This window comes from Cornus florida, unplaced genomic scaffold (assembly GCF_030987335.1).
Source record: "Cornus florida cultivar Cherokee Brave unplaced genomic scaffold, ASM3098733v1 CherokeeBrave_3.0.0_Hap2_Chr01, whole genome shotgun sequence".
NCBI classification, from domain to species: domain Eukaryota; kingdom Viridiplantae; phylum Streptophyta; class Magnoliopsida; order Cornales; family Cornaceae; genus Cornus; species Cornus florida.
Genome location: NW_026775571.1, coordinates 85,618,093 through 85,637,976, shown reverse-complemented (window position 1 = coordinate 85,637,976; position 19,884 = coordinate 85,618,093). Strand labels below are relative to the sequence as shown.

The window sequence follows — 19,884 nt, the reverse complement described above, 5'->3', positions numbered from 1 at the left end:
TTTTCTGCTTGGGGGGGGGGGGGGGGGGGGGGGTCATCTGTTAGTGTGTGTGTTCACCTTTCTGTAGATATGAGAAACTTGGTGAGATTTCTGGATGCAATTCCTTATTTAGATTCTATCGTTGAGAGAAAAATTGCAGGATATCAGATTTTAGTGTTTAACATGCAACCTGATGGCATGGTAATTATCTATTTTCTGGTAATCCATGTTGTCTTTCTATGGTGGTTCTTTTCCTTAACTGATTATTAATTGTGATTTCTTTCCCTGTTCCCTTTTTCAGGTTATTGATGGAACATCCATGCATGTTAGTTATTTTGTAGTTTGCAAGAAAGTTGAAACATGGTGGAAGAATTAAATCTCTCCCAATGCCAGAAGCTACATGAGAATGAGGATCTTGAGGCTTTGAAATCCTTGAAGTTGCTGTGGACTTATCATCGTGCACAGCCTTGTAGAGGATACCTGATCTGTAGAGACTAACAAATTTTGAGGTATTGCAGCTTCGTAACTCTGAGAAACTAAGTGAAATTTGGGGACTTGAAGACATTTTGAATATCAGGGAAGTTAAGCTATGGTACTGCTCGCCGGGGGGGGGGGGGGGGGGGGGGGGGGTGTTAGTGTGTGTGTGTGTTCACCTTTCTGTAGATCTCTTCCACTTTGAGATTATTTCGAGACTAAAGCTCAGTTTGAAGTGAATGGAACATCGTTTCGTAATTCCTGTGGATGTTATCTGTTATGACTCAATTTCATGCATTCAATCAGTCTATGAAGTCAGAGACAATCTTTGCTCTAGGTAATCTAATGCCTTCGCAATAGAACGGTTAATTGATTATTTTATGATTTAACTTGGTTTCTTAGTTAAGAGTTTGAAATCTTGTGTTATAGAACAAACTTCAAAGCTTGAAAGGGATCGAAATATTTGCATACTATTCGTTTCATTGTTAAAAATTGTTTGAATCCAAAATTAGTAGTCCGTAGGAAATGCTTGATTTTTTTGTATAGGGGTCGAGTCCTTATATCAATGGCAATTTACCATTGAAATCAAGTATCATGAGGTAGATAAAAGTTGAAGTTCCTAAGCCTGCATTTTGTTTTCGTAGATTTTGTGCAGTTTTGAATCAAATAAATAGCAAGTCAACCCTCATTGATCTTGTAATAATTGTTGCTTTTGTAGTTTGAGAACAGAGTCACATTCATGGTAAGTAATGCCACATGGCAAAGAAATTTGCACTAATACTTTCCCCAACCTCCTAACCACGTTTGAAGAAATGAAATGTCATCGTTTCTTGATCCCTTTAAATTTATTGATTATTAAAAAATGATAGTAGTCTTTATTTTTGAGTTCCTCCCTCTTGTTTATTATTGCATATATTTAATCTTGATATACAGGTATGCATGATTTGATGGGAGATACAAGTCCGGCTGGGAAATTCAATGGAGATGGGAGATTGAGTTTCTTGTTGAGTGTGATAGCCTAGCATTAAAATATTTCACTTCATGGCTCGGTTTGTTTCGATGTAAAATATTCTTTTTAAAAAATATTTTTTTTCAGATAAAATATTTTTTTATTTTTATTTTGTTGGTGTTTGGCAAAAGTCTGTGTCAAGGTTGAAGTCGAATTCATTGGGCGGGACACATGTAGGCTCTATTTGTTTGGATATAAAATATTTTTCAGAAAATATTTTTTTTATTTTCTGGTGTTTGGTTATCGTAAAATATTTACGAAGAAAAAATATATTAAAATTTTACAAAAATAATTTATCATTTGGTAAGTTATTTTATACGTCCTGTCGGAAGGACTTGATCTCAACCTCGACATAGATCTTTACCAATTATCAAATAGTATAAATAATTTTTTTTTTTACCTAAAACATGAAAATATGTCGAAACAAAAAGTAATGTTTTTTTTTTCATGTAAAATGTTTTTATTTTCTGATGTTTGGCAAAGATTCTAAAAATATAAACATATTTTGAATTTTTTTTTTCGTTTTTGACTTTTAAAAATGTTTTTAAGGGAAAATCAAAACTATTATATGAGTCATTAATTATCCAATATCTCTAATTCTATTCAAATAATGATAATTATTTGACAAGAAAATATGACAACCTGAGAAAAAGGGTAAAAAAAACAATGGGGATATCCTATTTAGAAATCATACTTCTCCAATTTGAAATTGATTTTACATTTATGGACTAGGTCAAAGTCATAACTCACAAGTTGTCACATTTAATTGTGTGATAACTTGTGATTGGTCGAGACTTCAAACTATCTAATAATTTATCACTTTTAACTTGTGCATTAATTGATAGGACGTTGGCCTACAGAATGAGCAACAACGTCTTGAAAGGAACTGCAAAAGATCAGAATTGAAAGCAGATGGTAGTGGGTCCTCCTAACCTTTGATACTAGCTGGAAAGCACCAGACTTTAATGAGATGGATTGGGAGGTCGAGAGGGTTAGGTTGCAGGAATATGATCCTTTGCTTGTGCCTTTTGGTTTAGGTGTGAAAATTAAGAAAGTGAAGGATTCATTTTTTTCAATGTCCACTGAAACTTAAAACACTCTTTTGTATAAAAAAACGTACAATATATAATTTTTTTATCTTCAATAGTATTTTTTTTTTTTTTAATAAAAAATTTATAAAAAGTGCTCAAAAGGGGATCGCAAGAGGCCAAAAAATCAACTATTTTATCTAAAGATTTATAATCTCTTTCTGATACCTAACAAAAAACAATGAAAATAATAGAGAACTTAAAAGAAAAAAAATAGGCCTCTCATTCCCCTCAAAATATTTCATATTCCTTTCAAGTCAAATACACCACCAAACACAATGAGGAGTAACCCTCCAAGCATCACGAACGTGCCCCCCACAAAACATCCTCTCCAAGCCTCGACCAACTCTCTGGCGGAGTGATGCATGACCCATTGGAACCCAAACAAGCCAAGCATCAAATCTCAACAATCCTTGGCCATGGGGCAATGCAAAAGAAGATGGTCCACTATCTCCTCGTCCCTAAGACACATGTAGCACCGATTGACCACCACCTAATTTTTTATTCTCAAATTATTCTGGGTTAAAATTTTACCCAACACAGAAGTCCAAGTAAAGAAGGCCACTTTGAGAGAAGCCTTAGAATGCCAAACAGACTTCCATGGGAAGGGTCCTCCAGGCTCCACAGAAAGATATATAAATGTGTAAAATTGTTCTGTATTTTACACAATTTTTTTACACAGGTACATCAGCATATTTCATTTTGCCTCCCTCTTCCTCATTTCATTAATAAATCAACTGATTTGTAAAAATTATGTGGAATCTAAATATGACACTCATTAATTATTATTAAGGATATATTTTTACACAAAAAAATATATATAAAATAATTATTGAAAGTAAAAATAAATAATTCAAAATTTTTTTATACACAATCTCTAATGCATGGACTAGAACGTACACTTCTAGGCCTCCAAGCACCTAAAGAAAGCACATGTTAGTGGGTCCTACCTTTCTAACCTTCGATACCAGCTGGACAGCACCAAACTTTAATGGATGGATTGGGAGGTGGATTGGGAGGTCAATTGGCTTAGGTTCTAATCCTTTTGCTTGTGGCTTTTGGTTTAGGTGTGGAAATTAAGAAATTGAAGGATTCATTTCTTCAATCTCCACTGAAACTTAACAAGAACTCATCACTGCATAAGCCTCTCCTTTCACTGCATTTGAAATGGATACAGAGAATTGGTTATAGGTATCTTGTCTCATCACACTTGCTGCAATTATCATACCCTTTCTTGTTTTCGTCAAGAAGAAGATCAACAACACTTCAGTATCACCCTCACCCTTAAACACTACTTCATTAGAACCTTCGAACACTTCTTCATTGCCCACCTCTTCACCTGTAAGGTGGGACTACGAAGTGTTCTTGAGCTTCAGAGGCGAAGACACTCATAGAAACTTCACTGACTACCTCTACAGCGACCTTGTGGATGTAGGAATTCGCACGTTTAGAGACAACGATGAGCTTCGCATTGGAGAGAAGATAGGTCCTGAGCTTCTCAAGGCAATACAACACTCCAAGATATCTATTCCAGTGTTTTCCAAAGACTATGCTTCAAGTAAGTGGTGTCTGCTTGAGCTCACCAAGATTGTTGAGTGTAGGAGGACTTTGGGGCAAATCATATTACCCATTTTCTATGATGTCGAACCGTCCGATGTGCGAAAGCAGACGGGGAGTTATGGAAAGGCATTCCAGGAACACAAGAAGCATTTTGATGGTGCTACTGTAGAGGGGTGGAGGGAGGCATTGAGGGAGGTTGGAGAATTGAAGGGATGGGAAGTGAGCAAAGTTGCTAATGGGTAATTGTGTACATTTACTTGTATATATTGTTTATGCTATTTTAACTTTTCTGATTATTTTCCCTTTAACATGTATATTTTCCTTATTATCACCAACTACAAACTTGTTTGGTTTAGTTCTCTGAAATTAGGCACTAGTTTTACTTAATTTACAGACAAAAGTTTTCAGAAAATTGTCAATCAAATGATTTTTCAAACTTCTTTCTATCATTTTTTCCCTCATATATTTGGCAGGCATCAAGGGAGACTGATAAAGATGGTTGTTTCAAAGGTATGGGGAGAACTGAAAAGGAACTCACTGGTTGTAAGTGAATACTTAGTTGGAATTGATAATCATGTTGAAGAAATGATGAGATTGTTGAGTGTTCATTCCAGTGATGTAAGGTTTGTGGGAATCCATGGCATGGGAGGAATAGGCAAGACCACCATAGCCAAGGTCATCTACAACAAACTCTCCCAACATTTTGAATTCTGTTGCTTCCTCGCGGATGTTAGAGAAACAGCACAGCAACACAATAGTCTTGTTAATTTGCAGAATCAACTTATATCTACCATTTTAAAACGGAGATGCGCTGACATTACTACTATGGACGAAGGAATTAATGTAATCAAAGATAGATTTTCTGGGAAGAAAGTTCCTGTTGTTGTTGATGATGTTGATCAAAAAATTCAACTTCATGCACTTGTGGGAAAGTGTGATTGGTTTGGTTCAGGAACTAGGATAATTGTCACTACTAGAAACAAAGAGATTCTAAATATCCCTGAGGTAGATTGGACTTATGAACCAAAGGAATTAGATTCTAATCAATCTCTTCAACTTTTCAGCATGCATGCTTTTAGAAGGGACCACCCCCCAGAAGACTATAATACTCTCTCTAGAGATGTTGCATCCACAACTGGAGGGTTGCCTTTGGCTCTTGAGATTATTGGTTCTTTTTTATCTAGCAAGAGTAAAGCGGTGTGGAATGAGACATTGAAGAAGTTGAAGAGAATACCGGATGGACAAGTCCAAAAGAAGTTGAAAATAAGTTACGATGCATTAGAATATGAACAACAACTGATATTTCTCGATATTGCATGCCTTTTCATTGGAGTGGATAAAAGAATTGCTTTCCACATGTAGGATGCCTGCGAATTTTATCCGGAAAATGGAATTGAAGTTCTTCTTCTCATGTCCCTGGTGAAAATTGGAGACAACAATGAGCTAAGGATGCATGATCAGCTTAGAGACATTGGCAGGGATATTGTCCGTCAAGAAAATTTCAAGGAGTCGGGGGAGCGTAGTAGGGTGTGGTTGCATGATGAAGCCTTTGACATATTGGAGACTCATATTGTAAGATCCAACTTCTTCATGAATGGATGTCCCTTATTAAGCACTAATTTTCTTGTTACCTTACTAACTCAATTATGTATGAACTACTTGAAAGTTGAAATAATAACTGGAATTTCCTCAGAGAGAGTGTAAATCATCATTAATACTAGTTTTTTGGGACACTATTATAATCTTAACATTAGTATGTTTTTTACTGATCTAAAGGTTCTCTTTCGACAGGGAACAAAAAAGGTTAAAGTGTTTTGACTTTGGACTAGAGACACAAGCATCCCCTCTTACAAATGAAGAATTTGCAGGCCTATCTAATCTAAGGTTCCTTCAAATGGACTATGCAAACCTGGATAGAGATTTTAAGTGCCTTCTTTTAAAGTTAAGATGGCTTCGTTGGAATGCATGCCCTCCCATTTTTAGACCAACCAATTTTCATCTAAAGGATCTGGTCATTATTGATTTATCATGGAGCAAGGTCACAGAAGCCTGGGAGGGTTGGAATCATATCAAGGTTTCATCAATTTCTCTGCTTTTGTTTCGTGTGTCTCATCATATAATTCTCTGTAATAAAATTTACACAATTCTTTTTTTCCTTATTTCGCAGATTGCAAGAAAGTTGAAAGTCCTAAATCTCACAGGTTGCGGTTACATGGTTAGAACTCCTGACTTCTCTGCATATATAACTTTAGAAAGATTGATTCTTGAAGATTGTGAGAATTTGGTTCATATCGACCCATCAATTGGGTGTCTCAAGAGTCTAGCTTTCTTAAATGTGAAGAATTGTGCTAAACTTAAGAGGCTGCCTCTGGAATTTGATTCTGTGGAAGGTTTAACAGAGCTGCACATTGATGGCACTTCTATACAAGAAGTCCCTATTGGTAGAGGTGCTATGAAGAAGCTTGAAATTCTTAGTGCCACTTGTTGTGGGTCATTAACTCAAATTTCTACCTCTATCAACCATCTAAAATCTCTTTCAGACCTCACATTTGATTTTACAAGTATTACTCAACTACCAGACTCAATTGGCTCGCTAGTGAAATTGCGATACTTGTCACTAAGGTATTGTTCACAATTAAAAGAACTTCCAGACTCCATTGGGAAATTGGAATCATTAATTGAGCTGCGCTTATTTGCAGCAAAATTTAGCGATTTACTTGATACTATTGGCAACCTAAAAAGTTTGAAAGTTCTTGAGATTGATCATTCTTCAATAATGAAGTTACCTAGTACCATCGGAATGTTACTGAAACTTGAAGAGTTACATGCCTCGCATTGTTACTGTTGAAACACTTATATGTATATATGTATTTAGGCTGGGGTCTTATGGTAATTAGATATAGGGTTTGTGGCTGTTATGTAATTAAGCCTTTATTGTATTGTATATAATACCCCTTATGTTTTAGGGTTAGAATATATGAAAATGAGAAATGTGTTTTGCTCTCTCCCTCTTACGGTCTCTCTCTCTCTCACTCTCTGTATATCCTCGTACAAATCTTCATTTCTACATGGTATCAGAGCAGATCAAAATTATGAGGGTGGGAAATTGCAATCGTATTGTTCCTGTATAGATTTGTAGATCTGTTCAGATCTCACGACGGTGGTGTTGTTGCCGTTTTTTGGTTGTCAACGAACTCGCTGCCTTCCCTCGTTGTCGCTGCTCCCCATCTTCTCTCGTCGTTGCTAGTTGCTTGGTCTCAGATCTGAAACCCAGTTTTGTTACTTGCCGCCTTCTCTTGCCGTCGCTGCTTGCTGCTTGGTCACCGGCGGCTGTCATCGTCATTTGCTGCTCGTTGTTTGGTCACCGACGGCTGTCGCGAGGTGCATCGCTGCTTGTTTATTCCATCGTCGTTGCCGCTGCCGCTGCATACTTGCCAGAGAGTTGAGAGACGAATGGTGTTTGGCTACAAGTGCTCGCTATCCTAATCTAGGTTGATATAAACTGGATTTGTTTGGGCCCGATTTAAGGTCCGGCCCATTATATCTGATCCAAGATCCGGCCCGTTAGATCCGATCCAGGATCCGGACCATTAGATCTGATCCAAGATCTGGCCCGTTAGACCCGATTCAGGATCCGGCCCTGTTCGACCCGATTCAGGATCCGGCTCTGTTCGACCCGATTCAGGATCCGGTCCGATTCTCTTGCCGGGTCTGTTCTGCTCCGAATCTTCTTTTGTTCCCGGTTCAACTCTGGTCTTGCCTTCTCGTGTTCAACAACTTCTTTGGTAACTTGGCGGAGATAAGTTCTTTTTTTTTTTTTTTTCTCTTTTCATATTCACATCTCCATGCCGGAAGATTCAAATTTTGCTTCTGGGTCTTCTGGAGTTAAATCTTCTGCAACATATGCTGATCCTGTTGGGCTGCAAATTACATCTATGAAATTAAGTAATTCTAATTACTTACTATGGGCTCAAGCAGTAAAGATTTCTTTAGGTGCCCGACTAAAACTGTAGTTTATTACTACTGATCCTCCATCAAAAACATCAGCAACATATGAGGAGTGGGAAACTAATAACTATATGGTTATGTCCTGGTTGTGGAACAGTATGGAACCTTCAATTGCATCCACTTTTATGTTTGTCAACACTGCCAAGGCAATCTGGGATGCAATTAAAGAAACTTATTCTATGGACACAAATATTTCGCGCATATATTCATTGTATGAAAAGATATTTCATTCTCATCAATCTGACTTCTCTAGTCAAGGCCTTGGTGAGTATTACAGTAATTTCAAAAGCCTGCTAGATGAGTTAAATCAGTACCACCCCTTGACTACTAATCCTGATGTTCTCAAGCGACAACGTGAGGAATTTTCTGTTTCAATTTTTCTTGCTGGTTTGCACCCGAACCTTCATAATATTCGGGACCAGATTCTTGCGGGTGATGGAGGACTCCCATCTTTGGGTAACATTTACTCCCGCTTACTTAGGGTTTCAGAACAATCACATGTGACACCCACTGGAGTGAAAGAAAATTCAGCTATGATGATTCCTTCTATTTTTCCACAGTCCTCTAGAGGTCGTGATAGTTCTACTGGCAACAGAGGGTATGGTGGAAATTCAGGTGATACTCCTAGTGGCAACAGAGGGTATGATGGAAATTCAGGTAGTTCTCGTGGTAGTAGTGGCCGTGATAGAAGTCGCAATCGCCGTGGTCGTGGACGTAGTGACACTCGTATGTGCAGCCACTGTAAAGGTACTAACCATTCTGTTGAGAACTGTTGGACTCTTCATGGGAAACCAGCATGGGCAAATCAAGCAGTATCTTCCTCTGACCTTTCGGGGTCTCATCCCTCTCCTGGTCAGACTTCTGTATTACCATCACCTGCATCTACTAGTGACATTGTGGCACTATCACTATTACGAGCTGAGTTCAATGCTTTAGTCAACCGGACACATCCCAACTCTACTGATGTAGTTAATTTTGCGCAATCACGTAATATTGCATGCTTGTCCAATTTACAGACTTCAGCATCCCCTTGGGTTATTGACTCTGGGGCTTCTACCCATCTCACAGGTAATGCCTCTCTATTTTCTAATTTTCAGAAGTCTAGTTCCTCATCTTTTGTTACTCTGGCTGATTGTAGAACATGTTCCATTATCGGCCAGGGAACAATTAAATTAACCCCATCTATTTTTTTATCCTCTGTGCAATTAGTTCCAAATTTTCCCTTTAATTTATTATCTGTAAGTAAATTGACTCAAGCTCTGAACTGTTTTGTCACATTTTATCCTTCGTCTTGTGTCTTTCAGGTTCTCAACACGAAACAGACGATTGGTGGGGGCAGTAACATAAATGGCCTATACTATTTGGATTGCAAACCTTCCACTGTTACTTTACATTCCCAGATGTCTGTGTACCAGTGGCATTATCGGTTAGGTCATCCCTCGTTGCGGTATTTGAAGTCTGCTTTGCCTTTCCTTGAGTTGGTGTCTAGTTTAAATTGTGAGTCTTGTCAGTTGGGTAAGCACCATAGAGTGCCTTTCCCTCCTCGTATTGTTAATCGTCGGTCTTCTTTATTTGAATTAGTACATACGGACATTTGGGGTCCCGCTCGTCACACTAGTTACTCAGGTTTTTCTTATTTTGTTACCTTTGTTGATGATTATTCAAGGATGACTTGGTTGTTTTTAATGAAAGACCGTTCTGAACTGTTTTCCATATTTCAAATATTTTTAAAAGAAATTGAGGTCCAATTTGGGTGTGTTATACGCACTTTACAATCTGATAATGCTATGGAGTATGTCAAAGGTGCTATTTCTAATTTTTGTGACTCCCGTGGTACTTTGCACCAGACTTCTTATTGTTATACTCCTCAACAAAATGGCATAGCTGAACAGAAAAATAGGCATTTAATTGAAATAGCTCGTACATTGATGATACATATGCATCTTCTAAAAGCATTTTGGGGCGATGCTGTTTTAACTGCTTGTTATTTAATTAATCGTATGCCATCTTCCGTTCTTAATTGGAAATGTCTTACTCCTTTGTTTTTCCTACTCGACCATTATTTGCATTGCCGCCTCGTGTTTTTGGGTGTATGTGTTTTGCTCACATATTACGCCCTGGTGCTGATAAATTGTCTCCTCGTGCCATTAAATGTGTCTTTATTGGATACTCTCAGACTCAAAAAGGTTATAAATGTTGGGATCCTAGCACTCATAAGGCTTTTATGTGCATGGACGTTACCTTTTTTAAGGATACTCCTTATTTTTCTTCACATAGTTCGTCTTTAGATACCGAGCTGCTGCTTCCGTTACCTGTTGTGTCAAATTCATTACCCTGTGACCCACCACAATCACCTCATGTGCCACCGCCTCTTCAAGTGTATAGCCGTCGATCACGAGTAGCCCCCCCCCCCCCCCCCCAAAATTGTCTACTTCCATTGAGGCTCCTCCTGCTACTGATGATCTTCCTATTGCATTACGTAAGGGTGTTCGTTCCTGTGTCACTGCACATCCCATATCTAACTTTATTTCCTATAAAAAGGTATCGCCCTCATTTTCTTGTTTTTTATCCACGTTATATGTTACTGCTATTCCAAAAACTGTGCAGGATGCTCTATCTGATACAGCTTGGCGCAAAGCCATGATAGATGAAATGGATGCTCTTCATCATAATGGGACATAGGATCTTATTTCCTTACCCCCCGGTTCCAAAACGGTTGGTTGTAAGTGGGTCTACACTGTCAAATATCTCCATGATGGATCTGTTGAACGATTAAAGGCTCGTCTTGTTGCAAAGGGATACACACAAACTTATGGTATTGATTATGACGAGACCTTTTCTCCTGTTGCGAAGATTTCTTCTATCCGAATCCTTATTTCTATTGCCGCTAATCGTAATTGGCCATTGTTTCAATTAGATGTGAAAAATGCTATCTTACATGGTGACTTACATGAAGAGGTTTACATGGAGCAACCACCTGGATTTGTTGCTCAGGGGGAGTCTCGTTATGCTGTATGTCGACTTAAAAAGGCCCTGTACGGATTGAAACAATCTCCAAGGGCTTAGTTTGGAAAATTCTCCGAGGCGGTACTTTCCTTTGGCCTTAACAGATGTGAGACAGATCATTCGGTATTTCACCAACATACTAAAACTGGCTTTATATTTCTTGTGGTATATGTAGATGATATTGTTATAACAGGTGATAATTCTGATGGCATTGCAAAGTTAAAATTGTTCTTGCAGAATCGGTTTCACACAAAGGATCTAGGCAAACTCAAATATTTCTTGGGTATTAAGGTTGCTAGATCCAAGGAAGGTATAAGTCTATCTCAAAGAAAATACGTGTTGGACTTGTTAAAAGAAACAGGTATGTTAGGTACTTGCCCTGCTGATGCTCCTATGGACCCAAATATAAAATTATTACCTGATGAGGGTGATTTATTTGACGATCATGGCAGATATCGACGTCTAGTTGGGAAATTAATTTATGTCACTATCACCCGACCTGACATTTCATATGCAGTTAGTGTTGTAAGCCAGTTCATGAGTGTTCCTAGAGTACCACATTGGAATGCGGTTCTTCGAATTATTCAATATCTCAAACAAGCTCCAGGTTTTGGATTATTATGTAAACCTAATGGTCATCTTAATGTGACAGGTTTCACAGATGTTGATTGGGCTGGTTCTCCCTCAGATAGGAAATCTACTACAGGCTATTGTACACTTGTTGGTGGAAACCTTGTTACATGGAAAAGTAAGAAGCAAACGGTTGTAGCACGGTCTAGCGCTGAAGCAAAGTACAGGGCAATGGCCCATACCTCTAGTGAGTTAATGTGGATTCAACATTTTCTTGAAGAACTTGGGTTAATAGTCAAGACTCCTATTCCACTACTCTGTGATAACCAAGCAGCTATTCACATCGCATCCAATCCAGTTTTTCATGAAAGAACCAAGCACATTGAAGTTGATTGTCACTTCACTCGAGAGAAAATATTGAGTGGAAATATTTCTACTCCATTCGTGAAGTCTGAAGATCAACTAGCTGATATGTTTACTAAGGCTCTTGGTCATAATCGTTTAAAAATAATTTGTTCCAAGCTGGGATTATATGATATATATTCTCCAGCTTGAGAGGGAGTGTTGAAACACTTATATGTATATATGTATTTAGGCTGGGGTCTTATGGTAATTAGATATAGGGTTTGTGGCTGTTATGTAATTAAGCCTTTATTGTATTGTATATAATACCCCTTATGTTTTAGGGTTAGAATATATGAAAATGAGAAATGTGTTTTGCTCTCTCCCTCTTACGGTCTTTCTCTCTCTCTCTCTCTCTCTGTATATCCTCATACAAATCTTCATTTCTACAGTTACAATTTGGAAGGTGCAATTCCCAGTAGTGTTGAGAGACTATCCTCTCTGAGAATCTTAAGAATAGATTGCACAAATATTTGTAACCTACCAACAAGCATTTGAGGGCTTTCTCGCCTCCAAACCCTTGATTTACTCGATTGCAGAGAGCTTCAGTTTCTTCCAGAGCTTCCCTCTAGTCTAGTAAGTCTACGAGTCACTTGCATGTCAATGGAGACATTTCTAAACTTTCCTAGCCTGATGAATCTAAAGGAATTGTGTTTTTCTAAGTGCTCTAAGCTGTTGAAAATTCCTGAAGATATTGGAAAGTTAGCCAAACTGGAGACCTTAACCTTGTATGGTATTAGCATTAGCATCCTACCAATGGAGCTTGGTGCCCTTTCTAGGCTTAAGGAGCTCACTATTCAAAATTGTGAACAACTTCAATGCCTTCCAACTCTTCCCTCGAGTCTGTTCAAACTTTTTCTTCAAGTTTGTGATTCAATGAAGAGGCTGCCAGATCTTTCAAATTTGAAAAATTTATCAGAACTAATGTTTGGCCAGTGCTCAGAGTTAACAGAGATTCAAGGCCTTGGAAGATTAGAACTCCTAATAAGTTTAGACGTATCTGAGTGCATAAAGTTGCGTATGCTTGAAGGGCTAGAACAGCTAAGATCTTTAAGATACTTGAGGACATCATGGTGCGAATCACTAGAAACATTACCAGATCTTTCAAATTTAAAGAAGTTAAGGAAATTTGTTTCTTTGAATTGCGAGAAGCTGAATGAAATTAGGGGCCTTGACAGATTGGAGTCCTTGGAATATTTGAATGTGAGTGGATGCATATCCTTGAAAAGATTGCCTGATCTATCGAACTTGGAAATGCTGAAAGATTTAAACCTCGCCCAGTGCCAGAAGCTACATGAGATAGAAGGTCTTGAGGCTTTGAAATCCTTGAAGATGTTGGACTTATCATCATGCACAACCTTGGAGAGGATACCTGATCTGTCGAGACTAAAAAATTTAAAGGAATTACGACTTTGTAACTGTGCGAAACTTACTGAGATTTGGGGACTCGATGAACTAAATTTTTTGACATTCTTGGACATTTCTGGATGCAAGTCACTAGGAAAATTACCAGACATTTCGAACATCAGAAAAGTTAAGCGCTGAGAGCAAAATTGCAGGCTGTCGGATTTGAGTGGTTAACATGCAACCTGATCGCATGGTATTTATCTATTTTCTGCTAATCTATGTCGTCATTGTATGATGGTTTTTTTTTTTTCCTTAATTGATAGCTAACTGTTGTTTGTTTCTCTGTTCCATTTTCAGGTAATTGACGAAAACATCCATGTCAGTAATCAATTATATATTATTGATGTGCCTTTTACCAATTGTCATGACAAATTGTGAAAAAATCACCATGAATCAGTTTTTCATAGTTGTACTTGTACAATTGTGTCTTGGACTGCATTATTGATTTTTGGCTCCTTGATTTGAGTAAATATTGGGTGTGCCAGGCATAACACTTCATTGGTAATGCCCATGCAATGAAAACGCACTATATCAGCTTCTTGTTAGCATTTTTACACATAAAGCAGCTCTGTTTTTCAAGCGGATGCAGACTAAACTGTTGACAAATTTGGAGTTGCAAAAATTAGAATTGGCTCAAAATATGTCATCGCTTACATCATCAGTTGAATATGTCATCATTTACATCATCAGTTGCATATGTCATCGCTTACATCAAGCCTTGCATATGTCATCGCTTATATCAGGCTTTGCTTACATCATTGCTTACATCATCAGGGAGATGTGTTGGCTATAAATAGACCTTGTATCTCATAGTTTTAATTCATTCGAAAATCATTCAAGAGCATTCAAGTGAGCAAAGAGAGTTTAGAGAAAATAATATTTATTTTCTCATTTGAGAGCCTTTTGTAACCCTTTGGGTTTTTTGATAATTAGTACATTGATCTTGAGCTCCCGTGGACGTAGGCACATTGCCGAACCACGTAAATCTTTGTCTTCCTTTTGTGTGTGTGTTTTCTCCTATTTATTATTTTGTGAGTGCATTCTTCTTATGTATGTGATCACAATCACCATTATTTATTTGTTGGGCCCACGCTTCCGCACAACAAATTGGTATCAGAGCACCACGGTTCGGTTCTCTTTGGGTGATCGTGATCGTTGAAAAAGAAGATGGCAACTGTAAAATTTGATATTGAAAAATTTGATGGGCGCAACAACTTCAGCATGTGGCAATGCGAAGTTATGGATGTTCTGACTCAACAAGATTTAGATACCGCTATGGGGAAGGAGAAACCAGAAGAAATGAAGGAAGAAGATTGGAAAAAGATCAATCGTAAGGCTGGTGGTCAAATTCGGCTTTATCTCAGAAAGGATCAGAAATATCCTTTCATGCATGAAGTTTCAGCAGACAAGCTTTGGACGTAACTAGAGGAGAAGTATATGACAAAGAGCATTGAAAATCGGTTCTATTTGAAAAAGAAGCTCTTCCGGTTTGATTATAAAGAAGGTATGTCTATGTCCGAGCATCTAGATAATTTTAACAAAATTCTTGCTGATTTGCAAAATTTGGATGTTAAAATTGATGATGAAGATAAAGCATTATTATTGTTGAACTCTCTGCCTGATTCGTATGAACATTTAATTACCACACTACTGTATGGAAAGGAATAAATTAAATATGTTGATGTCTCTAATACCCTCATGAATAATGAGCTTCGCAAGAAGGATAAGGAGGTTAATAGAGACTCAACAGCTGAAGCTCTAACAGTACGTAGTAGAACAGATCAGAAAAAGTCTGGTAGCCGTGGAAGATCTCAATCCAGATCAAGAGGAACATCAACTTTGGGCAAGAAAAATCTTGCCAAAGATGAATGTGCCTTTTGTCATAATAAAGGGCATTGGAAGAAGGATTGTCCTAAATTGAAAAACAGGGATGACAAGAAGATTGCCGCCAACATTGTTAGCAGTGACGATGAAGCTGCAGAGTTTGCTTTGACTGTATCAGTTGGATCCGATTCTCATGATGCATGGATCTTGGATACGGGTTGTTCCTATCACAAGTGTCCCAACCGGGAGTGGTTCTCCAGTTTCCAGGAGCTGGACCGTGGAGCTGTTTTCATGGGCAATGATCATGCCTGTCAAACAAGGGGGATAGGAAAGATCCGTTTGAAGTTGCACAATGGAACAGTCAGAGTTCTCGAAGATGTCTGGTATGTACTGGATTTGAAGAAAAATCTCATCTCACTTGGATCATTGGCAGCAAAAGGCTATGAGATCACGCTGAAAGGCGATGGTCTAAAGGTGACCTATGGAGCTCTAGTTGTGATGAAGGGTACAAAGAAGAGTAACTTGTATTTTCTCCTTGGAAATATAGTTACAGGCACAGCAGCTATTGCAGACAGTTCAAAGGGAGATGCATCAGATGCTACTAGATTGTGGCATGTACGCTTAGGACATGCAGGTGAGAAGGCTTTGCAGGGACTAGTGAAGCAGGGTCTATTGAGAGGTGCCAAAACCTGCAAACTTGGATTTTGTGAACATTGTGTTCTGGGCAAGCAGACAAGAGTCAAGTTTGGCACAGCAGTACACCGCACGAAGGGAATACTTGACTATGTTCACACAAATGTTTGGGGACCTACCAGAGTTGCATCTTTGGGAGATAAGCATTGGTTTGTCTCATTTGTTGATGACTTCTCTAGACGAGTATAGGTGTACACCATGAAACATAAAGATGAAGTCTTTAAAGTGTTCTTGAAATGGAAGAAGATGATGGAGATCCAGACTGGCAGAAAAATCAAAAGACTCAGATCCGATAATGGCAGTGAATACACATCGGACCCATTCTTGCAAGAATGCCAGGAGGAGGGTATTGTTCGATACTTTACAGTCAGAGACACGCCACAACAGAATAGGGTGGCAGAACACATGAATCGAACCTTGTTAGAAAAGGTTAGATGTATGTTGTCCAATGCTGGATTGGGCAAAGCATTTTGGGCTGAGGCTGTGACATACGCATGCCATCTCATCAACAGGTTGCCTGCAGCTGCGAATGAGGGCAAAACACCCATGGAGGTATGGTCTGGGAAACCTACTACAGATTATGATTTTCTGCGAATATTTGGTTGTACTGCCTACTTTCATGTTAAAGAGAGTAAGTTGGATCCTAGAGCCAAGAAAGCTATATTCTTGGGCTATAGTGAAGGCGTAAAGGGGTATAGACTTTGGTGCCCCGAGTTGAAGAAAATCATTAATAGCAGGGATGTTACATTCAATGAGTCTTCTATGTTAAAAAGTTCTTCTACAGAGAACATGACCAAAGAAATTTCGCAGCAGGTGGAGCTTGAGGCTCCAATTGTTCCAGCTAGAACTGTCAGTAACTCAGATGATGAGGAAACAGGTACAGATGAGGAGGAGGCTCCAATCCAAGAGTCTCAACAGCAACCGTATTCTATTGCAATAGGTAGATCAAAAAGAGAAATTAAGAAACCTACACGGTTTACTGATATGGTGGCATATGCACTACCCATAGTTGATGATGACATTCCATCTACTTATAAAGAAGCTGTCAGAAGTTCAGAAAGAATAGATTGGAAGAAAACAATGGACGAGGAGATGCAGTCTCTTCATACGAATCAAACTTGGAAGTTGGTCCAGCTTCCAAAGGAGAAGAAGGCGATTGGGTGCAAGTGGGTATACACCAAGAAGGAAGGTTCTTTAAGGCAAGACATTTTGAGATTTAAGGCTAGATTAGTGGCGAAAGGCTACACGCAAAGGGAATGGATTGATTATAATGAGGTATTTTCACCTGTTGTAAAACACTCTTCCATTCGAATTTTACTAGCTTTGGTTGCACAGTTTGACCTCGAGTTAGCTCAACTCGACGTTAAAACTGCCTTCTTACACGGAGATTTGGAGGAGGAGATCTATATATCTCAGCCAGACGGATTCAAGGTTGCTAGTAAGGAAAATTGGGTTTGCAAACTGAAGAAGTCGTTGTATGGGTTGAAACAAAGTCCAAGACAGTGGTACAAACGATTTGATCAGTTCATGAAAGGGCAACAGTACACAAGAAGCCATTTTGATCACTGTGTGTATTTTCGTAAGCTTCGTGATGGATCATTTGTATATTTGCTCTTATATGTTGATGATATGTTGATTGCATCTAAGAGCAAAGTTGAAATTGATAAGTTAAAGATTCAGTTGAGTACTGAGTTCGAAATGAAGGATCTTAGAGAAGCTAAGAAGATACTTGGGATAGAGATTAGCAGAGATAGAATGAAGGGCACTGTTTGTTTGTCTCAAAAGCAATATTTAACGAAGGTGCTACATCAGTTTGGTATGGACTCGAATACTAAACCTGTAAGTACCCCTTTGGCCCCTCATTTTAAGATTAGTGCTTCATTATCTCCACGCACAGATGAAGAGCGTGCGCAAATGGCTCATGTTCCGTATGCAAGCGCAGTTGGAAGTTTGATGTATACAATGGTGTGTACGAGACCCGACATTTCACAGGCCGTTAGTATGGTGAGCAGGTATTTGCATGACCCAGGTAAAGGTCATTCGCAGGCAGTGAAATGGATTCTACGGTACATCTATGGTACTGTAGATGTTAGTTTGAAATTTGAGCGAGATGATAGACTTGGTCAGCATTTGGTTGGATATGTGGATTCGGACTATGCTGGTGATTTGGATAAAAGTCAGTCAACTACAGGTTATGTGTTCACACTTGCTAGAGGACCGGTGAGTTGGAGGTCAATATTACAGCCTACAGTTGCTTTGTCTACAATAGAGGCAGAGTACATGGCAGTGACAGAGGCCATTAAGGAAGCTGTATGGCTACACGGGTTGATTGAGGACTTGGGGATTATTCAGGAGCATGTTGATGTCTACTGCGACAGTCAAAGTGCTATCTATTTGGCAAAGAGCCAGGTTCATCATTCACGTACAAAACACATTAATGTCTGTTTTCATTTTGTTCGTGAAATTTTGGATGAAGGCGATATTCTCCTTCAGAAGATTGGGACTGCAGATAATCCTGCAGATATGCTGATGAAGGTTGTAACGAAGGTCAAGTTTGAGCATGGCTTAGACTTGATTAACATCCTGCGAATATGAGTGCCTTTGGGCGCAATTGGAGGCAGTTCAAGATCATATTTGAAAAGATGTACAAAATTTTTCGCTAAGGTGGAGATTGTTGACAAATTTGGAGTTGCAAAAATTAGAATTGGCTCAAAATATGTCATCGCTTACATCATCAGTTGAATATGTCATCGCTTACATCATCAGTTGCATATGTCATCGCTTACATCAAGCCTTGCATATGTCATCGTTTACATCAGGCTTTGCTTACATCATCGCTTACATCATCAGGGAGATGTGTTGGCTATAAATAGACCTTGTATCTCATAGTTTCAATTCATTCGAAAATCATTCAAGAGCATTCAAGTGAGCAAAGAGAGTTTAGAGAAAATAATATTTATTTTCTCATTTGTGAGCCTTTTGTAACCCTTTGAGTTTTTTGATAATTAGTACATTGATCTTGAGCTCCCATGGACGTAGGCACATTGCCGAACCACGTAAATCTTTGTCTTCCTTTTGTGTGTGTGTTTTCTCCTATTTATTATTTTGTGAGTGCATTCTTCTTGTGTGTGTGATCACAATCACCATTATTTATTTATTGGGCCCACGCTTCCGCACAACATAAACCGCCTTAACGGAGCTTCGCCTTGTTAATTTTGTTCCACCTGCGTGTAAAAAATGTTGACAAGAAGCTCATATGGTGTGTTTTCATTGGGTGGGCATACCAATGACGTGGTATACCTAGCACACCCAATATCTTCTTGTTTGTTTCATTACCTATTCCCCTCTCTCTCTCTCTCTCTCTCAATCTCTCTCTCTCTCTCTCTCTAGAATTTGAAAGCTGCTATACCTGCCGCCCCGCCTATTGCCTCTGCAAGTGTGATGAGAGGTGGAAGGGGAACAGGGGTTTTAGGCAACAAATGCACACGGTTTTTTAAGTTTTAAACTATGCATTTAATATATAATTTTTACTATGCTTACTGATGTGTTTAATGTGTTGCATTTGTATTAAAATTAGTGTTGTTTTATGGTGGTATAGGTGAGCCGTAGGAGTGTCATGGCAACAACTAGCAATGTAGGCCAAAGTCATGAGGTAAAAACAAAATATTGTTTTTGGTATTTGGTTGACTGAATATTTTTGGTGTAGCCCAAACTCCAAAGTCATGAGGTAAAGACACAATATTATTACTTCAAACAAATTTGTCCATGTTGTTAATGGGTTTTTTTATATTTTTTTTTTATATTTATTTTTAGGTCAACAGCAGTGGATTGGTTTGGCAAATGCATCAACATGTCCATTCAAAC

General features: G+C 38.5%; 3 protein-coding genes across 3 annotated transcripts; all 3 read left to right on the top strand.

Annotated features, from left to right (window-relative positions):
- The first annotated feature begins 2,432 nt into the window (after positions 1 to 2,432).
- On the top strand, positions 2,433 to 5,836 carry LOC132276679 (disease resistance protein L6-like). The gene is made up of 3 exons (XM_059778234.1): positions 2,433 to 2,516; positions 3,742 to 4,349; positions 4,584 to 5,836. The coding sequence occupies exons 1-3, from the start codon at positions 2,433 to 2,435 to the stop codon at positions 5,470 to 5,472; spliced, it is 1,581 nt and encodes a 526-aa protein (XP_059634217.1). The 3' UTR covers positions 5,473 to 5,836.
- Positions 5,837 to 5,925: 89 nt separating this feature from the next.
- Positions 5,926 to 7,531, top strand: LOC132304164 (disease resistance protein RPV1-like). Its single transcript, XM_059801728.1, has 2 exons — positions 5,926 to 6,184; positions 6,278 to 7,531. Exons 1-2 carry the CDS (start codon positions 6,005 to 6,007, stop codon positions 6,956 to 6,958), a joined length of 861 nt encoding a protein of 286 aa, XP_059657711.1. The 5' UTR covers positions 5,926 to 6,004; the 3' UTR covers positions 6,959 to 7,531.
- Positions 7,526 to 9,486, top strand: LOC132304155 (uncharacterized). Its single transcript, XM_059801720.1, has 2 exons — positions 7,526 to 9,186; positions 9,423 to 9,486. The coding sequence occupies exons 1-2, from the start codon at positions 8,190 to 8,192 to the stop codon at positions 9,458 to 9,460; spliced, it is 1,035 nt and encodes a 344-aa protein (XP_059657703.1). The 5' UTR covers positions 7,526 to 8,189; the 3' UTR covers positions 9,461 to 9,486.
- The last annotated feature ends 10,398 nt before the right edge of the window (positions 9,487 to 19,884 follow it).